We start from the raw sequence: 19,959 nt of genomic DNA, 5'->3' as shown, positions 1-19,959 counted from the left end.
CTCTCTCTCTCTCTCTCTCTCTCTTTCTCTCCCCCTCTCTCTCTCTCTGTGTGTGTGTGTATGTGTGTGAAATTTCAATTGATTATTTTATGTGGATGACTGTTTTGCCTGCCTGTGTGTCTGTGTACCATGTGTGTTTAGTGCCCAGAGAAGGCAGAAAAGGGTGTCAGATTCCATGGATAGTTGTGAGCTGCTGTGTCGGTGCAGGGAGTCAAACCAGGATCCTCTGGAAGAGAGTAACCAGTGCTCTTTTCTGCTGAGCCATCTCTCCAGCTGCCCCCCACCCCCACCCCATTGCTTGTTTTTTACTTTACCTCCGCTTGGAGGAACCTGAGCTCTGTGTGAGCCCTGCGGGACTGTTCTTTGCTTGAGAGGATTGCCTGTCTGTCCTCCTCACCTCATTCACCTGCAAGAGGCTCATACTTCCCACCCCTCAGGTGGGCCTTCACCTTGATCATCATCTCCTCCTACACGGCCAACCTGGCTGCCTTCCTCACGGTGCAGCGCATGGAGGTGCCGGTGGAGTCAGCTGATGACCTGGCGGATCAGACCAACATTGAGTACGGCACTATCCACGCTGGCTCCACCATGACCTTCTTCCAGGTGGGGCTCCCCTAAGGCCTCCCAGGCTAGGTATGGGGGAGTAGACATACTTGACCTGTTTGGGGCAATACCACCACCTGGTTGAACACTCTGACTTACATCTGGTGAATGGGGATCTAACGTGGGTCAGTACTGGACAGCACAGGAGGAGTAAGGTCAAGGAGGCCATGGGGAGGGATGGGCCAAGTATTGAGTTGTCATCAGGAAGAAGGGAGAACTGGAAGGTGAAAAGGATTTACAGGGCTCAAGGGGAAGGGTCAGAGTGGCCCTCACCTGTCTTCCTTCACACTCCCTCTGCCAAGAACTCGCGGTACCAGACGTACCAGCGGATGTGGAACTACATGCAGTCGAAACAGCCCAGCGTGTTTGTCAAGAGCACAGAGGAGGGAATCGCCCGTGTCCTCAACTCCCGCTATGCCTTCCTGCTGGAGTCCACCATGAACGAGTACCACAGGCGCCTCAATTGCAACCTCACCCAGATCGGGGGCCTCCTCGACACCAAGGGCTACGGCATCGGCATGCCGCTGGGTATGTGGGGTGAGGCGAGGGTCCTGAGAACCAAGATGTGCAAATGAGCCCAGGAGCAGCTCATGCCTTCCATGAGAGAAGTGGGCGTGCTGTGTGGCCCTGGGCAGGTGCCGGCTCACCATCCTGAGCCTCTGCACCTTGAGCATGCAAAAGTCTGCCTAGAAGCCAGTGAGCGTCAGCCTCAGGATATTAAGGGAATTCTGCAGCTTTGCATGTACACCTTAGCAAACACACCACATGGTGGAGGCACAACACCTCCATCCACGTTAATATATGTGAGTATACTGTCACTGTCTTCAGACACACCAGAAGAAGGCATCAGATCCTATTACAGATGGTTGTGAGCCACCATGTGGTTGCTGGGGATTGAATTCAAGTCCTCTGGAAGAGCAGTCAGCGCTCTTGACCACTGAGCCATCTCTCCAGTCCCGATTGTCTTTTTCCTTTGAGACAAAGTAGGTCAGGCTGTAGATGAGGATGGCCTTGAACCTCCTGATCCTCCTGCCTCCACCTCCCAAGTACAAATAGTACATGTACCACCATGCTCAGCTAGGTCTTGGTTGTCCTTGCTTCATGTTCTCTACGTGGAGTGTACATCCTAGTTCAGAGCAGGTATTTGGTGAGTGCAAGAAGGAAGGGAAGAGGCAGAACAACTTATACTTCAGGACACACTTTCCAGGGCTTGGTGCTGGGAACGCAAACACTAATTTGTTTCCAAACTTTGGTAATGTTTGGTAATCATGGCGAGCCCAAGGGGAGGACACGAAGGTGGGGCAAGGGGATATAGGAGCACTGTATGAGGAGCCACTCAGCCAGCTGCCTCAATGTCCTTCCCGGTGGCAGGCTTATGAGGCTGTAAATGGAGCATGTCCTAGTGCAGTCAAGTGTTGTGAAGCAAGTGTACTGGCAGACTGGCTGGGAGTTGGGGGTTTGCTACCATTATGAGTAAAGCAGCCAAAGGGGAACAGTGGGTATGCAGAGACCTGAGGGGTGTGGGAAAGGGTGTTCCAGGCAGAAAGCCCTAAAGTAGGGCTCTGTCTAGCAGGTATGGGGAATTGTCAGGGGGACCAGGGCAACTGGGCTGGGTGAACCTTGGCCGCCCCATCACCGGAGAACCTCATTCTAGCTGCAGTTGGAGTGGAGAGGACTGACTTGCTGCTCGGAGAGCTGCCCACCTCTGGCTGTCCGATAGAAGCTGGGAGAGGTGGCAGGGTAGGTGGGGCCCATGGCGAACCCCTCATGTGCTCTGCCAGGCTCCCCATTCCGGGATGAGATCACGCTGGCCATCCTGCAGCTCCAGGAGAACAACAGGCTGGAGATCCTGAAGCGCAAGTGGTGGGAAGGCGGCCGGTGCCCCAAGGAGGAGGACCACAGGGCCAAAGGTCAGCCGCCCCCTTCTCGTGCCTACTCTTTCCCAGAAACCCCTTGGGCCCATGCCCATGCCCATACCCTAGCTGTGTTCACCCTCAGGCTTGGGCATGGAGAACATTGGCGGTATTTTTGTTGTGCTGATCTGTGGCCTCATCATTGCTGTCTTCGTGGCGGTCATGGAATTCATCTGGTCCACGCGGAGGTCAGCGGAGTCCGAGGAGGTGAGGAGATTTACCAAGGTTTGGGACCAAGCAGGGGAGACCCCTAGGGACATTAAGGGCACAAAGTGATGGATGGTAGAGGCTTGGATGGAGGAGGTGGGGGGTGCAAGAGATGAGGGGTCAGGGAGCCGAGAAGTGAGAGCCGAGCTAAGAAAGTCCTTGTCAGATAAAGGAGGTGGCAGGTCAGAGAATGGGACAGAGAATCTAGGGTATGGGAAAGGACAGAGGAGGGAAGGAGAGTAGGGGAGTGAGGAGAACTCAAGGAGCCGAGGAAGGAAGGGTGTGGAGGACCCCAGAGACTGAAAGCAGGATACTGAAATAAAAACGGCTGTGTGGGGGTGCACTCAGGAGACAGGGGCATCCCTTCACATAGATCAGCAGTTCAAGACTTCTCATCTACATAGCGATGAGTTCAAGTCCAGCTCCAGCTACTCAAGCTTCTATTTGAGAGAGGCAGAGGCAGACAAACGAAGCACAGTGGCTTCATAATCCCAGCACTAGGGAAGCTGAGGAAGGAGGAGGATTGCTACAGTTTGCCTCGTCCTCTCAAGTGGTAGCCTTGTAGGAGTACCCACTCCACCCATATCATACCCTTGTAAGACCCTCATTGAGGGGCCATTTTATTCCTTATGGTCTCCAAGAGGAGTGGCACACATCTAAAGGGGGAAAGCAGGGGAGAACGTGGCTAGGCCAGTCTTCACTATGGTTTCCCTGGGAAAGGCAGGGCAGAGGATAAATACAACAGAGAAGGGAACAGGGAATCTAGGATGGGAGAAGGACAGAGGAGGGACTGGCTGTTGTGAATCATGTTGGTAAGTTTAGAATGTGGGGACTGTTTGTTTAGTTTGTGAGGATAAAGCCCAGGGCCTCGTGTGTGCCAGGCAAATGTCTAACCACGGAGCTATACCTTTACCCCCTGTGTTTTACTTTTTAAGACAGGGTCTCACTATGTTGTCCTATCTGGCCTTGAATTCATCCTTCAGCCCACGATGGCCTTGACCTTGAATCCTCCTGCCTCAGCCTTCTAAGAAGCTAGGGTCAAAAGTCAGTAGCCATAGCCTCTCTAGATTCACTACTATTTGGTTTGTGTGTGAAAAGTGGCTCAACCCTTTGATGTAAAGCACAGTTGATTCTGAGAGGGACAGCCTTCCACCCTCCTGTAAGATCCTGGGACAACAAACACCCTGAGTCAAGAATCAAAAGCAGAATGCACACACTTAGTGGCGGCTGGCAGCAGGCCTCTCTGTTCCTCGAAGGAGGGCCTCCTCGGGGCTGCTTAAGTGCCCTCCTGCCTCCACAGCTCACATCCACCAGCAAGTGATCCGAAGCAGGAGCAAGGCAGGAGGGAAATGGGCCATTCTGGCCACTTCCTATCAACTCAGAGCAACCCTGATAGAATGTCAGAGAGGACTGAGGGTGAGACTTAGAGACTAGACACCGTTCACCCAAATGTACATTTCCTCCCACTCCAAGATTTACTGTTGGTTTGGTTTTTTGTGGATGGGCATCCACCACACAGCATAAACCAGAGTTTGGATCTGAGTGTGGCGGTCAGAGGCCAGCTTTGGGAGTCAGTTCTCTCCCTCTGCCATGTGGGTCCAGAGATGGCACTTGGGCCATCAGCCTCTATGGCTGAGCCATCTTACTGACCCCGGTTTGGATTTTTGGGACAAAGTCTTGTTATGTAGCCCCTGCTGGCCTGGAACTCACTATGTAGCTCATGCTGGCCTGAAACTTATAGTGATCCTCCTGTCTCAGTTTCTAGAGCACTGGGATTTCAGGTATGTGTCACCACACCCAGCCGCAAAATTTGTAAATGCAACCCCTTCTCTGATGTCCCCTGGGATGTCTGGTAGTGCTGTAATGGCAGAGCTTGCACTCAGCCCTGTCCCCAAGGCAGAGCCTGTGGGCTTTTCCTCCATGGCTCCATCCCCCTGCTTCAGCCTGCTGCAGCACGGATGACATCTGCAACTTCCTCATAGGGCTCCCTGCTCACCTTGGTCTCCCTCAGTCAGTCCTCAGCGCAGCTCAAGCGATCTGACAAAGCCAGCAGCCCTGTTCTCCAGTGGCTCCTGTTGGACCCTGGAGTAAACCAAAAGCCGTGTAATGGTCTAATGGCCTTACCCAGCTGGTCTCCGTCTCGCTGGTCTCCGTCCCTCTGGCCTCATCTTCTCTCCTCATCCCTCCCAAGCCAGGCCTCACCTCAGTACCTTTGCACTGGAGAATGCCCAGGTCTTTCATCACGGGGCTCACCCTTACATAAGGGTCTCACTTAGGGCTTCCTCATCTGCCCTGCCTCAGAGACAGCATCCTGCCCATCCACACTCTAGCTGTGTTGTTTCTCTCTGAAGCACTTTATCTGACAGAATGTCTATGTTTATATTTGTTCTATTCTGTCTCTGTATACCTAAGGGCTGAGGGGTTTGTGTTTGGTTGGTTGGTTGGTTGGGTTTTGTTTTGTTGCTTTGTTTTTTGTTTTGTTTTGTTTTGTTTTTTTGTTTTGTTTTGTTTTGTTTTTCCCTCCATTCCTGGGGCTGGAACTCAGAACCTTAGACATTTTGGTCAAGCCCTCTACTTCTGACCTATATCACAAGTCCTAAGAATTCTGTTTTATTCTTTGCTATAACTCGGGCACCTGGCACTCAGTAATATGCCTTGTAGTAGTGTGGGGCAGAAATGGTGTGTGAAGCGGTTATGGCAGTCAGAACATATTGTTTGGAAAGACAAGAGTCAGGAAGTAAAAGGCAGATTCAGGGACAAAGCCAAGGAAAGATGGAGTCGAGAGAGGGATACAGAGGGATGGTGGCGGTGCGGTACAGGAAACGAAAGCCTTGGCTGAAGGAGCAGAACTGGGAGAGGGTAAGGGGTGGGAAGTGGAGGGAAGAGGTGCAGAAGGTGCAGAAAGGAGGTGGGGGCGGGAAGGGAGGACGCGGCGAGCCTCGCAGTGACTGTCCCGCCGCCCCCAGGTGTCGGTGTGCCAGGAGATGCTGCAGGAGCTGCGCCACGCCGTGTCTTGCCGAAAGACCTCACGTTCCCGCCGGCGCCGGCGCCCTGGTGGCCCGAGCCGGGCCCTGCTGTCGCTGCGCGCGGTCCGCGAGATGCGACTCAGCAACGGCAAGCTCTACTCGGCCGGCGCGGGCGGGGACGCGGGCGCGCACGGGGGTCCGCAGCGCCTCCTGGACGACCCCGGGCCTCCTGGGGGACCCCGGCCCCAGGCTCCCACGCCGTGCACACACGTGCGCGTCTGCCAGGAGTGCAGACGCATCCAGGCGCTGCGAGCTTCGGGGGCCGGGGCGCCCCCGCGTGGCCTGGGTACCCCAGCGGAAGCCACCAGCCCGCCTCGGCCGCGGCCAGGCCCCGCCGGACCCCGCGAGCTGACCGAGCACGAATGACCGTGGACGGGGCCGGGCGTGCGCCCCGACTGACTGCAGGGACGCGATGCGCCCCAGGCGGACAGGACGCCGCGATTTTGCCTTCAATTCCTGGTGAAGTCCGAGCCCGGCTCCGGAGCAGGCCTGCGCCTCCTAGTGGACTCGAGCGAGGGTGTCGCAGACGCCCGCATTCCATCCCGCGCCGCGGGCGGGAGGAGCGCAGAGACCGTGGACTCTAAGGGCCGCGGACTGTGGGGGCCGCTCCCGGAGTTGGAAAGCGGTCCGCGGGGAGGCCCCCAACCTGGGACTGCCCAGATGCCCCAAGACTTGACACGGCTCTCCACACTTCTAGAGGTGGGGAGGGCCTCTGGACATTTGGGTGTCCCCTGGTGCCCCTCTCTTCTCTTTCTCTCTTTTTTGGGGGGAGAAACCTCAGAATTTCTATGAGACGCCCCCAGGGAGAGGGTCTCTTGGGCCCCTATACCTCCCCCTGCCACATCTCAGTCCCTGTTGGAATAAAAAAAGAACAAAATCTCAAAACTGGGAACACCTGGGTTTTATTTTCTGGAGGTTGGAGGTCAACAGACGTTTTTATTCCCTGGGAGTTTGCGGAGTACAGCAAGAGATTTGCACACTTGCCACCTTACACAGTGCCCTCTGCATGCAAGTCAGCTCAGATCCCAGCAGCCGCCCCCTCTCCACTGACCTTCTCTCAGGACAGAAGGAGGCTGCGACAGAGACCCTGAGACAGATGGAGAGATGCAGGATCTGGAAAGGCGCAGTAACTGGGAGAGAAATCTCGAAAGAATGAAACCAGATGGGGTTGGGGGATGGGAGAGCCTGGGAATTGTTCCTGTTAAAGCCTGAGGTGGCACCTACAGTGTCGATGTGGGACTGGGCTATAGTGAATTGAGAACTTGGGGCCGCGTGTGTGACCCCTGTGAAGCCACATTCAAGAGTGACTAGTCCTTGAAGTCATATCCCTCTCCAGCCTTCAAAAGAGGAAGTGAGGAAGGGCGACAGGAGGAAGGGGACTAAGGGCTGGTTGAGCAGAGAGAAGGGTGGGTCTGCCTCTGTCCCCGCCTCCCTCCCCACTCTGGAGGTTTCTCTGGAGAAAGGACGACTGAAGGTCACACAGCCAGAACGAGGCCGAGCAGGAAAGGGAGAGAGATGTAGCGGGGGTGGGGAAGAAGCAGACGGGTGGAGAAGAGGAAAAAAATCTTGATGCAGACAGAATGGGTGAGGGCTGGAAAGAGAGGCGAGAAGAGGGCGGGCAAAGAGAGTCTCTGAGAGGCGAAGAGATTGCAGAAGGGGACACATTCCTGGGGGCGTGACTCAAATGAAACAGGGAAGGGGAAGGCCACAGGGAGTTAAGGTGACAGACAGGAAGTCATAGAAAGCTAAAGGAAGACCCGAGAGGACCCGAAGGATGAAGAAGACCAGATTAAGAATCGGCAGCTGGCGAAGCCCGCCCTTCTGCTTTTACAAGGACTCGGGAGCTGTCCGTTCAGCACCCCGCTGCCTGCCTGGAGCCCAGAAACCCAGGGTCTGGTCAGCCTTCCGTGGTCTCCCGGCAGAAGGACACGCCCCAAGGCTTCCCAGCCCCCGCCCCCCGCCCTTCCTTGTCAGGCTGCTTCGTGCGGTGTCCTCAGCCTCCACTTGGCCGCTTCTGTATCTCAGACTTGCTGTGTATGTCATCCCAGGCCAGCCCCAGCGTCTTTGCTGTCTCCACATCTCTAAGAGACCGATTAATCACCCTGTCCTGGGGCTGGATGCAGTTGAAGTGGCTGTCATTGTGGATTTTTCTTTTTGCAGCCCCCCTCCTTGTGCTCTTCTCTATTTTTGAACCCACCAAATTTCCCCTCTTTTTTTCTCTACCTTTGGCAAACCTCTTCTCTGCCCAGCAATCTAAGGTGCCCCGTGTCTCTGTCACCCTCGCTGAACATGCCTGCCACAGTCTCTCTGGCTGTTCATCTCTGCCTTTGCAAATCCTCTGTCATGTTTCTGTAATTCCCTATTTGGGTGGTTCCTGTCCGTATCTCTCTCCTCTCTCTCTCTCCTTCCTCCTCTCACTGAGCATTTCCACCCTCCTCCATCCCTGTGACCTTCCAAAGTCTTCTCCCCCCCCCCCCCTTCTGCAGAGCCTCGCACTGGGAGCATGATGCACCAGTTATCAGGTTAGTCAGCCTGGTGTCTAAGGAAGAATTACATGAAAAAGCCTGAGCCTGTGTCTGGGGTAGGACCTCCAGTCCAGTTAGAAGGCAGGAGAAGCATGTATCTCCTGAGATCTACGACCCTCCTGCCTCCGCCCGCCGCAGCCTTCCCTGCATCTCTAACCTGTCCCCTGTGGACCAGGCACAGACCTCCAGGATTATTACGTCTTGAGAGGAGGAAAGGATAAATGATTAAATGTTAGTAAAATCCCTCCATCCCAGGGGTAAGGAACAGATTTGAAGAAAGGGTATCTGAGAGCCATGCACCTGAGCTGAAAGGTGGGGCTCCTCCTCCTTCCCTTGTCTCCATGGCAACAAGCCGATCTGCAGGCCCAACCTCCTTTGTTGCAGAGTCAGCCTCCCTATTACTATGGCAACAAGGGACAGCAGGAGGGATGGGAAAGGGCCAGAGAACAGGGTTGTGATGAAGCTCTAGGTGCTGGGGGAAGCCCCCTTCCTCCTCCTAAGGTGGAACTATCTCTATTCCTGCCCAAGGCCATCGATCTGTGTCTCTGTGCCCCTCTTCTCCCATGTTCCCTTGAGGTCAGGATCATCTTACTCTCCAAACCCCTTTTTGAGCAAGGTCTCACCGTGTATTTCCTGGTTGTCTTGGTGCTCGCTGTGCAGACCCGGCTGACCTTGAACTCATAAAGATCTGCCAGCCTGTGCTTTCCCGAATGCTGGGATTAAAAGCACATTCCACCACTTAATCCTAACATGCACCAAACCCTAATCCTCACACCCAACTCACTCCCTGCTCCTGGCCAGAGTTCTCCTTCCCCACCCCTGTCTTCTACCAGCATCCCCAGGGAGAGTCTGAGATGTTCCCATGAGCAAAGCAGTGTCAGGGTGGGCACGGGAGACTCTGACTCCTCAGGCTCGGATGTGGAGGCTAATGGGCGCTGTGTGTGTGAGGCAGGCCTGAGAGCATGGAAGAGCGGGAGGCGGGACACAAGTGCACCCTTTTATACACACACAAACGGGGGTGTGGGTGTGGTGTGTGGGTAGGGATGTTGGGATATGTTTGGAGGTGCAACAAACTCATGCATGACAGTGCAGTAATGTAGGATGTGTGAGATGGTGTCCCGTGGCTGAGTTCTGAATGACTGTGTTATGTGTGAGTGTGTGCACTTTTTGCCTGTCATTCACAGCAATTCTCTGGCCAGTTTGTACCTTGAGCCTTTTCTCATGCCCCAACTCACCCGGGTATGTGCAAGTGTGTTTGATGGTACTGAATGCTTGTGTGCCAGTGACCGCAGAGGCCTCTGTGAGTGTCTGGAGGAAATGTGGGTCCTATGCTTGCGCAACAGTGCTAGATGCTAAGTGAAGCAATCTCTTGGCTCTCTGTGTGAGATGGTGCAAGGTCAGTTGTGGTGCAGTGTGTGATGGGAGTCTGTGAGGTGGTGTTCTGAGGGTGTGGGCTCTCCACAGCACTTCCGCATCGTGACTGGGGCTGTTCTGGTGTGATGGGTGTGAGCTCTTCATAGATTCCCCTTTTGCTGGTTTTTGAGCCTCTGGTTGAAGGATTGTGGTGGTGGTGGTAGTGGTGGTGGTGGTGGTGGAGGTGGTGTGTGTGTGTGTGAAGGTATGACTGGGATGTGGTTGAGAGCCTTTGGTGGTATATGTGGAGGTGATGGTGGTACTTAACTGGTGGTGGGGCATTTCCAGGGCCTCCCGGTGTGTTCTTCAGGGTTTGATGTGTCTCCTTTGTGCTGTGTATGGTGGTGGTATGTCTTTGGTAGTTCAGTCATGGGGACGCGGTGCAGAGGATCTTAGGACGCCCTCCCACCTCCACAGCACCCCTCCACCCGTCTCCCCATCACGCACTATCTTCTTCCTGAACAGTGTCAAACACAGACTCCTGGGGTCCCTCTACATACTGCAAGATGGTGGTACTCTGGGGCCCTGCATTATTGCAGTTCACTGGGGCTTTCCTCCCACCCTGTATCCACCCCACTCCCAGAAGGAGGCAGGTTCCAGGGCGCTTCCACCCTCAAAGCCTCGGTCCCTAAGGTCCCTCTCTATATTGAGGAGGGAGGGTCTCTGGGTTTCCACCCTGGGGGTGTCCGGGATCCCCACCCCCCACTGTGCTCAGCTTCTCAGTGGCCTCCACTTTGCAGAAACAAGGTTGGAGCGGTGAGGGGGGAAGGGGCAGTACAGCTGCAGTACTGGGGGCCGGGCCTCAAACTGTCCATCTGCTCAGTGCTGCTCCTGATTGGCCGGAGTCGCCTCCCCCCGCGGGCGCGGGCATATGAGGAGGCGGAGGCCCCGGCCGCCGCAGCCTCTGTGCGGTGGGACCCACGGACTGACAGACGCACGTTCCCACCGCGGCGCGGGCGCTGCAGAGGCCCCCAGCCCGAGCCCGCGCCTGAGCCCGTCCTGCGGCCACCGCTCATCAGCCTGTCCGCCGCTCTTCCCGCGGAGCCGCCAAGATGGGGGTAGGTGCAGGGGTCGGCTGGACGCTGTGTGCGTGACATTGTGTGTCCAGTGACTTTGGTTGTGTGCAGGACTTGGGGGCTCCTGCAGTTCTGAGCCCTGGGGCCGAGTCTGCGGGCACTCGGGAGCCGGCTGACCTGACTAGTTCGTGTGGCTGGGAGAGTGGGCTATTGAGTCGAATGTGGGGTCTGTGGCGCATGTTGGTGGCTTTGTCCACGGGGGCGGAGGGCTGGTCCTTAGCATCTCGGTTTGACCTTGTGCGGTTGCTCGTGTGCCCCTTGCATGAGTGTGGCAGCATGAGTGCAAATGCTTGGGGGCGAATGCGTGTGCGCGTGCTTCCGGCTTCATGCAGCCCTAACAGGGTCTGCAGCCATCTGTGCCCCCGCCCCCCATCTAAAAGCCCACAACCTGTCTGGGTGTGTCTGAGAGCTATGCCAGTGTGTTTAGGGGGCACCAAGACTCCCTCCCCTCCCCTGGTCCAATGGAGACAGATACAGGTTATGGGTTAGACATAAGATGACCTCTCTTTCTCCTTGAAGACCTGGGTAAGGGTGATCTGCAGTGACCACCTGGGGCTGCAGAGTTTTTGCAACCCCTAATCTGGGGGTGGGGGTACAGACATGAGGGCTGGGAAGAGGGGGAGGAGCAGAAGATGGCTGGCAGACAAGTGCCTGGCTGAGGGTGTGCAAGCACAGCCGTGTGGTGGGGGTGGGGGGAGCCTGCATGCCTGCTATGTCCTTGCCTCCGTGTCTGTGTGTCCTTCTCTGTCTGTGCATCTCTCCAGCAGATGCAGCCTCCTTCCTTGACCGACCACTTGACCCCTGCTGCAGCTCTGGATTCTTCCCTGTGTGTCTGGGGTGGGACTTGGGGAGGACTATTAGGGAAGGAAGTGGATGGATTGGGAGGACCCCCCCCCCCGTAAAGAAAAAGGGGTCAGCATGGGGAGCCAAAGGGAACATAAACGATGGGGAGAAAAATGGCGGATGAAGGGCCTACGGATGAAGATGGGGGATGGAGCTGCAGATCTGTGGGTTGGGGTGGGTGAGGGGGGATGGGAGGGAGGACTAGATGGGGGGGTTAGGAGAGAAAGGGGGAAGTGAGAGTCAGTGATGACTTTCAGGTAAGTGGAATGAAGGTGGGAAATACAGACTGTTGGGGGAGAAGAGAGGGCACAGGGCTTTGGGGAAGGGGGGGTCTTAGATAGAGAAATGAGGAAGGGAAGGGAAGGACATGATTTAGATGTGGGAGAGACAAACAAGGCAGAAACAGGAAGAGACACCAAATTAAAAAAAAAATTTAAAAAAAGGGACAAGACATCAAGACAAAGAGAGAGACTAAAGTGGGAGACAGACGTGGAAAGACACAGAGAGACCAAACGAGAAACCGAAAGAAAGACGTTTCTATCCAGGAACCAACCAACCAACCAAACAAACAAACAAATAAAAAATACACCTGAGTGATGGAAAGAAGAGGCAGAGGTCAGAAGGGGAGGTCAAGGTAGGGGCTTTAGAAAAGACAGTCGCAGGTGCCCCGAGATGGGGGCTAGGGAGAGCAGAGGCTGCATGAGCCATGCAGGTGTCGCAGATAACGATGGCATGGAGAATGACTAGGAGCTGCAATGAGGCAGGCAGAGCCCCCACCCCTAGAGGTGCTCCCGCCCTGCAGTGTACCCATCTGAGCTTCCTGTCTTTGCTGGGAAAGCCTCAGCTTCTCATGCCAATAGATGGAAGCTGCCCCTAGAGGAGGCTGTTCATGGCAAGGGCAAGAAGGAGCTAACTAAGGCTTGATCCCAGGGACGTGGGTGCGACAGGCCTCCCAGGGAACCAGATGCTCAGCCTTTCCTTCCCAGATATGGGGGTTCAGACCCTCAACCCAACCCCTCAGACTCAGGAGGCCGGGCCCAGCCTCCTCCCTCACACCTAGGAGTCTAGGCCCCAGACCTTCTGTGTTGGGGCCAGAGAAGTCCAGCCCACTATTTCTCATAGAGACCCACACTGCAGTTCCCAGTGATTTGGGGATGGGGCAGCTGATTCCCCTATTTCTGCCAGGCCCTACCTCTCTCACCCCTGCAACCCTGCTCACGTCTCCCCTTAGCCTCAAGACTGGCTGTTTTCACATCTCTCCACATGTCTGCCTCACCTGCAGGGGCTGACGAGCCACCCTGCAGCCCTTAGTTCAGGACGGAGGATCAGCCTTGCCTCCCCAAGTCTCCGTGCCTCCTTGTCTGAGACGCAGTACTGCTGCAGAGCTGGCCTGGAGCCAAGCTTCTGGCTCCCCAGCGCACTCCTCCTTGGCATTCCCAGGCTTCCAGGGCTACAGCCCTTCCCTATATTCCGAAAGTAGCTCTGGGTCTGGGGGCAGACAGCAGGCAAGTCTGGCTGCTACAAGGTCACAAGGAGATTAGCGCTGAGCTGCACTGAGCCTCCGATCCCAGCTTGGCCTTGGGCCTGCAGGATCTGCCCCCATCCCTTTGCAAGCAATCACCAGCCTCGGACACCACACTCCCCGTCTGCCAGGGCCACCAAATAGGAACTCAGTCCAGGCCTAAGGCTTTTTTTCCTTGCTCTTCTGTACCCCAAATCTACCCCCTCTCAGTTCCTGCTTGTTCCTCGAGGGCAGAGCATGCCCATGCCCTGTTCAAAGCTGTCTGCAGTACACAGTTGTCTGCAGGAGAGAAGTCAAGTTCACATCTTATCTATGAAGTCCCTTGGGAATGACTACTTATAGGTGGCACACTGCCTCCCATGGGAGAGCCATTGTCGCAGCTGTCATCTGGAGTGCCCTTTCCTCTTGATTTGTTGGTGCCTGTGTGTATAGAGGGTGGGTCTGCCAAGATCTGCTGAGTTCTTTGAGACATCCACAGTCTCAGGTCAAACAAAGAGTTACACTGAGAGACAGGCAGTGACCTCCACGGAGACCTTGCACTGGAAAGACAGGTACCAAAGGCAGGAAGAGAGAGAAATAAATGGAGCAGGGAGAGACAGACACACGGACAAAAAGCTGTGCATCCTACTCATCCCTGGCAGCCAGACATTTAAGAGGCAAGAGAGCCGGGAAGTGGTGGCACATGCCTTTAATCCCAGCACTTGGGAGGCAGAGTCAGGCGGATTTCTGAGTTCAAGGCCAGCCTGGTCTACAGGGTGAGTTCCAGGATAGCCAGGGCTACACAGAGAAACCCTGTCTCGAAAAAAAACAAAAAACAAAAAACAAAAACAAAAATAGAGGCAGGAGAAAGAAGAACCTCAGAAATTTGAGACTAGCTTGTTCTACATAGTGAGACACTTGCTAGAGATAGATAGATAGATAGATAGATAGATAGATAGACAGACAGATAGACAGACAGATAGACAAACAGAATGTTATGAGAAAAAGAGAAGACTCTAGAGTGAGACAGAGACGCATAGAGGGAGGGAGAGAGGAAGAGCCCAGAATGAGATAGTAGAAGAGAGAGAGAGACAGAGAAAAAGATCTAAAGACAGACAACCCAGAGAAGAGAGACAAGACCTAGACAGTGACTTCAGGAAATACACTCAAGAGATGACAACAGCAATGCCCAGACAAAGCAAGACAACAGCCAACACAGGCCCTCAGAGATGATCTGCGATCCCAGCAGACTCTGGGAAAGAGAGGATTCCAGAGGCTCAGGGATGGGGAGAGCCAGGGACTAAAGAAAGATGAGGCAGCATCAAAGGAGAAGAGAGATAGAGGAGACAGCCAGGCAAGGTGCAGAGGTAGAAAAAGACAGATGAGCTGGCAAATAAGAAATACAGACCTGGAAAGACACGTCAAAAGAGAAGAGGAGTTAGCCACAAAATCAGGAAAGTTCAAGAGGCCCAAGGAGAAAAGATGAAGGATACAGAATGCTGGAAGGGCAGTTCAGTGAGCAGTGTGCCTGCCTGCCTGCCTTACACAGAGCTCTGGGTTCAGTCAGTCAGTCAGTCACTAGTACTGTGTAAATAGTGCATGGAAATGTAGGCCTGTAATTCCAGCCCTGCAGAGGTAGAGGCAGAAGGGTCAGAAATTCAAATTTTAGCCTTGACTATGTAGGGAGGTCAAGGCCAGCTTAGACTACATAAGACTCTGTCTCAAATGTGACTACACAGACACACACGAAAGCTGGGCATGGTAGTTCATGACCATAATCTCAGCATTTGGGAGGTTGTGAGGCAGGAGTATTGTCATGAATTCTCATCTGGGATTCATAGTGATTTCTGGGAGAGCCTTGGCTAAAAAATAAGAGCCCATTTCCTTATTTATTATTATTATTATTATTATTATTATTATATAAGCCAGAGAGTAGGCTCAGTGAACAAAAGGGTTTCCCTCCTAGCCTGGTGACCTGCATTTGACCCCTAAACACACAGTGAAAGGCTATCCTCTAACCTCTACGCACATACACACAAAATAAATAAATCAATAAATATTTTTGGGAAATAAAATGGCAAAGAGGAGAGACTCAGATATAAGAGGCAGACCCAGAGTCCCAGAGATACCTGGAAACAGACACAATGAGGCCCTGAGAGACACAGAGATAACCCCAGCCTAGAGATACAGAGGCCAGGCCAAGATGAGAGCCGGGGCACGCAGGGCCGGTGTCGCTCTGGAACCCCTTCTCGCCCGCAGTCTGGTGGTTCTGACAGCTACCGTGTCGCCACCTCGCAGGACAAAAAAGATGACAAGAGCTCGCCCAAGAAGAGCAAGGCCAAAGAGCGCCGGGACCTGGATGACCTCAAGAAGGAAGTGGCTATGGTAAGTGCCGCTCCCTTGCTAGTGCCATCCCAGAATCATCCCGCCTGCCCGGAGAACCTGTATCTCACGATCTCCCCAAAACCATTCTTTAGACAGAGCACAAGATGTCAGTAGAAGAGGTCTGCCGGAAATACAATACCGACTGCGTGCAGGTGGGGATGGGCGGAGCCAGGGCTGGCTGTTGGGGGCTGGGTCTGAGGGAGGAGGGCTCTGGGTTACTCATGGGTGCTTGTTTTGATTTGGGGTGCCAGGGCTTCTCAGGGAAGGTTTCTATATGAACCGCATGTCTTCTGTAGGGTCTGACACACAGTAAAGCCCAGGAGATCCTAGCCCGGGATGGGCCTAATGCCCTCACACCGCCGCCTACCACCCCAGAATGGGTCAAGTTCTGCCGACAGCTATTTGGTGGTTTCTCCATCCTGCTGTGGATCGGGGCAATCCTTTGCTTCCTGGCCTATGGCATCCAGGCAGGGACCGAGGATGACCCTTCCGGTGACAATGTGAGTGTGCCCAACCGCCCTGGTCTGTCTGTACAAAACCCCACACATTGAGGAACTCACCCACAGCCCGTCTAGACTCCCCACCTCCCATCATCCAACTGTCACAATTGCCTCTGAGAAAACAAGGCCAAAAATAAAGAAACCGCAGCTCCCTGCAGCCTAAGACAGCCGGGGTGCGGCTCAGTGGTGGGGTATTTATTTCGCAAGCTTTCATGAGAACCTGGGCTCCGTTCTCTGCATTCATAGAGGATGTGTGGTGGCACGCAGCTGTTATCCTCTCACACAGGGAACTGAGGCAGGAAGATCATGAGTTCAAGTCCAGCCTAGGCTACAAAGCAGAATCCTATCTCAAAAAATGTTAGCTAGGGAAACAGCTTAATCGGTAAGGTGCTTGCTGCACAGCCGGGGGTTGGGGGGGGGCTGCGCTTAAATCCCCAGTACCCACCCAAAGTGGACAAACTGGCATGTATCTGTAATACTAGGACTTCACAGGGCTGGAGAGAGGGCTCAGTGACTAAGAGAACTTGCCTTGCAGAGACCTGGGTTCAGTTCCCAACACTCACATGGTCGCTAGACACCATCCATATAAGTACAGTTCCAGAGGCTGAGTCCAGTGCCCCCTTCTGGACTCTATGGCACCAGGTGCTGTAGTATACAAATGTATATGTAGGCAAAACACTCATACACATACATAAATAGATCTTTAAAAAAACCAACCAAACAAAAAACCACAAGGCCCTCTCTCAAACAAAGTGGACGATGAAGACCGATACCAAATGTCATCTGACTTCCACAAATGTGCCAACGGTGCGTGCACACATGCACACACATGCACACATGCACACACACACACACATGCACACACAACCTTGTTCACACAAAAGAATACATGTACACATAACCTTTTCATGATAAGAAAAGAAAAAACTGTGTCATTCACGTGCTAGAAGCGCTCACCTAGCATGGGTTTCATCCCCAGCACTGTACAAGACTGACTGGGTTTGGTTGTGTAAGCCTGTTGTGCAAGCACTGGGGAGGCTGAGGCAGGAGGATCACAGTTTAAGGTCCAGTGAGCTACATGAGACCCTGACTAAAAAGAAAAGAAAATGAGTTGGAGTTCTGGCCTAAGGCTCTCTGACCTCAGCAGTGTTGGGGACAGGCGCCACCAGGTGGTCACAGCCTGTCAAATGACTGAAGAGGATGATCATCTGCCTCCCAGAGGAGACAGGTGTGGGACAAGGCTGTCAATCCTCAGCCGTGGACACAGATCCTCACACAACCAGACGCCTTCACGTGTACACAAGAAGTGAGCCTGGAGAGTCCCAATGCAGGATACAGGTTCCGATAGTCACCTAGTCACCTCACACAGATAGAGTCACACGCACGTGCACACACACACACACACACACACACACACACACACACACACAGGTGCAGTCCGGACAAAAGCAGGATCCACAGAGCCAGGCATGGTGGCTCACACCTGTCAGGCCAGCATCAGGGAGGCTAACCCAGGATGATCAAAAGTTCAAGGCCAGAGCCTGTGGGTGGGGGCCCATGCCTTTCACCTCAGCACTTGGGAGACAGAGGCAGACAGATCTCTGTGGGTTCAAGGTCATCCTGGTTGAGTGAGTTCCAGGACATCCAGGACTACACAGAGAAACTCTGTCTCAAAATAAATAAGTAAATAAATTAATTAATTAAAATACAAATGAACACAAAAGGGCAGGCTAACAAATACACTCAAACACACACTCTTATAAATGCAAGGCGAGGCCTTGAGGCACACAAGCAGACAGACAGATGCACACAGAGCAAGGACACAGGCGTGCTCATGAAGCTCCCTCACACACAGACTCCAGTGATCCGGGGATGGAGGCAGGTGGGGAGTGTGTAGGGCTGCCGTAACACCTGTCCTGGTGTGTCCCCACAGCTGTACCTGGGCATAGTGCTGGCCGCTGTGGTGATCATCACAGGCTGCTTCTCCTACTACCAAGAAGCCAAGAGTTCTAAGATCATGGAGTCTTTCAAGAACATGGTTCCCCAGGTAAAGAGGGCTCGGCAAGTGACAAGAAGCAAGTGGCCAGGTGGGCTGTGCCCAGGGACTTCTTCCCAGGCAGAGGGAGGTTGAGAGGTGACTGTTCTGTGTCTCACACACAGCAAGCCCTTGTGATCCGGGAAGGTGAAAAGATGCAGGTGAATGCGGAGGAGGTGGTGGTCGGGGACCTGGTGGAGATCAAGGGTGGCGACCGGGTGCCAGCTGACCTGCGCATCATCTCGGCCCATGGCTGCAAGGTGAGGCAATGCCTCGGGTTCCAGTTCCTTTTTTTTTTTCCTCTGAAGAATAAGGTGGAAAAAAATCCCTGAATGTCTCCTATAGACAAAGTTCCAGAGTTCCAGGCCCAGCCCTCCTCCCTCAGACTCAGAAGTTCAGGCCCAGCCCTCCTCCCTCAGACCCATGCCTGGGTCCATGCCCTGCCCTCCTCCCTCAAACCCAGAATCCATACATCAGTTCTCCTTCCTCAGAACTAGGGACTTAGGCCCAGGCCTCACCCTCAGACCTAGAATCCAGATATCAGCCCTCCTCCCTCAGACCCAGGAGTTCAGGCCCCAGTCTTCCTTCAGATCTAGTAGTCTAGGCCCAGGCCCATTCCACAGAAATTCTGAGGAATTTTTGGCCTGGGCCATAGGTCCTGTGCCTGCCTACTCTCTTTCAACATCCTGCCTCCAATTTCCCAGATGGCTCAGGCCAAACAGGGCTCCCCTGCTTTTTTTCAGTTAACTTCCTAGGAAAGGCTTTACTCCAAGCCCCACCCCCACCTCCACCCCCACCCCCTGGTTTCCTTGCTGTCTGATCCTGGGCCTTGTGCTGGACATAACTTGCTGCTCCATCTTCAGGTGGACAACTCCTCCCTGACTGGTGAATCTGAGCCCCAGACCCGCTCCCCGGACTGCACACACGACAACCCCCTGGAGACCCGGAACATCACCTTCTTTTCCACCAACTGCGTGGAAGGTGAAGAGGAGGGGACCCCAAGGGCACAAAACCAGAGATGTGGCTCAGGAGGTGGGGTGCCTGCCACCTTCTGAGTCCCAGCAGACCTGAGCCTCTCCCTTTGGTCCTGCAGGCACCGCTCGGGGTGTGGTGGTAGCCACAGGCGACCGCACCGTCATGGGCCGCATTGCCACCCTGGCCTCAGGCCTGGAAGTGGGCAAGACACCCATCGCCATTGAGATCGAGCATTTCATCCAGCTCATCACTGGTGTGGCCGTGTTCCTGGGCGTCTCCTTCTTCATCCTCTCCCTCATTCTGGGATACACCTGGCTCGAGGCGGTCATCTTCCTCATCGGCATCATTGTGGCCAATGTCCCAGAGGGGCTGCTGGCTACTGTCACAGTAAGGCTGAACCCTAAGGGAGAGGAGCTGGAGGTCATCCCCAGGTCTGAGGGAGGGGCATGGGGATCTGATCCCTGGGTCCTTTTTTGTTTTGTTTGGTTTGGTTGGGTTTGGCTTGGTTTGGTTTTTCAGGACAGGGTTTCTCTGTGTAGCCCTGGCTATCCTGGAACTCTCTTTGTAGAACAACCTGGCCTCGAATTCTCAGAGATCCACCTGCCTCCCAAGTGCTGGGATTAAAGGCTTGCACCACTGTGCCCGGCACTTTTTTTTTTTAAATCACTTTATTTTATGTGTATGAGTGTTGTGCCAGCATGTGTATATGTGTACCTTGTGAACGCCTGATGCTCCTGGAGGTCAGACGAGAGCACTGGATTCCCTGGAACTGGAGTTACAGACAGGTGTGAGCCACCATGTGGGTGTGGAGAACCAAACCTGTGTCTTCTGCAATAGCAACAAGTGCTCTTAACCACAGAGCTGTCTGCCCAGCCTCTGCCCCTAGTGCCTTTAATTCACCCCACAAAGTTTAGGATGCACCCACTCATGGCAACAGTGGAATGATGGATATATTTT

At 54.1% G+C, this 19,959-nt stretch overlaps 2 protein-coding genes across 5 annotated transcripts in view; both read left to right on the top strand.

The window, feature by feature from the left end:
• The window catches only part of Grik5 (glutamate ionotropic receptor kainate type subunit 5), a 65,144-nt gene extending 58,510 nt beyond the window's left edge, over positions 1–6,634 (top strand). For all 3 annotated transcript variants that reach the window (XM_031385713.1, XM_031385712.1, XM_031385714.1), the window contains 5 exons: positions 438–603; positions 906–1,131; positions 2,385–2,513; positions 2,602–2,723; positions 5,690–6,634. In XM_031385713.1, the coding sequence (XP_031241573.1) occupies positions 438–603; positions 906–1,131; positions 2,385–2,513; positions 2,602–2,723; positions 5,690–6,115 (1,069 nt within the window). In that variant the 3' untranslated portion in view covers positions 6,116–6,634. The remainder of the gene's footprint in view (positions 1–437; positions 604–905; positions 1,132–2,384; positions 2,514–2,601; positions 2,724–5,689) is intronic.
• Positions 6,635–10,567: 3,933 nt separating this feature from the next.
• Positions 10,568–19,959, top strand: part of Atp1a3 (ATPase Na+/K+ transporting subunit alpha 3) — a 28,794-nt gene continuing 19,402 nt past the window's right edge. Inside the window, exons 1-8 of one of the 2 annotated variants that reach the window (XM_031385711.1) lie at positions 10,568–10,745; positions 15,406–15,492; positions 15,585–15,644; positions 15,789–15,992; positions 17,926–18,039; positions 18,153–18,287; positions 18,891–19,008; positions 19,121–19,389. In XM_031385711.1, coding sequence (XP_031241571.1) covers positions 10,740–10,745; positions 15,406–15,492; positions 15,585–15,644; positions 15,789–15,992; positions 17,926–18,039; positions 18,153–18,287; positions 18,891–19,008; positions 19,121–19,389 — 993 coding nt within the window. In that variant the 5' untranslated portion in view covers positions 10,568–10,739. Of the gene's footprint in view, positions 10,746–15,366; positions 15,493–15,584; positions 15,645–15,788; positions 15,993–17,925; positions 18,040–18,152; positions 18,288–18,890; positions 19,009–19,120; positions 19,390–19,959 lie in introns of both variants that reach the window. The other variant, XM_031385710.1, reaches the window with a different exon arrangement.

The sequence above is a fragment of the Mastomys coucha genome, unplaced genomic scaffold, assembly GCF_008632895.1.
Source record: "Mastomys coucha isolate ucsf_1 unplaced genomic scaffold, UCSF_Mcou_1 pScaffold21, whole genome shotgun sequence".
In the NCBI taxonomy this organism is placed as follows: Eukaryota; Metazoa; Chordata; class Mammalia; order Rodentia; family Muridae; genus Mastomys; species Mastomys coucha.
The sequence above is the reverse complement of the archived record's forward strand: the minus strand, read 5'-3'. Positions and strand labels throughout refer to the sequence as shown.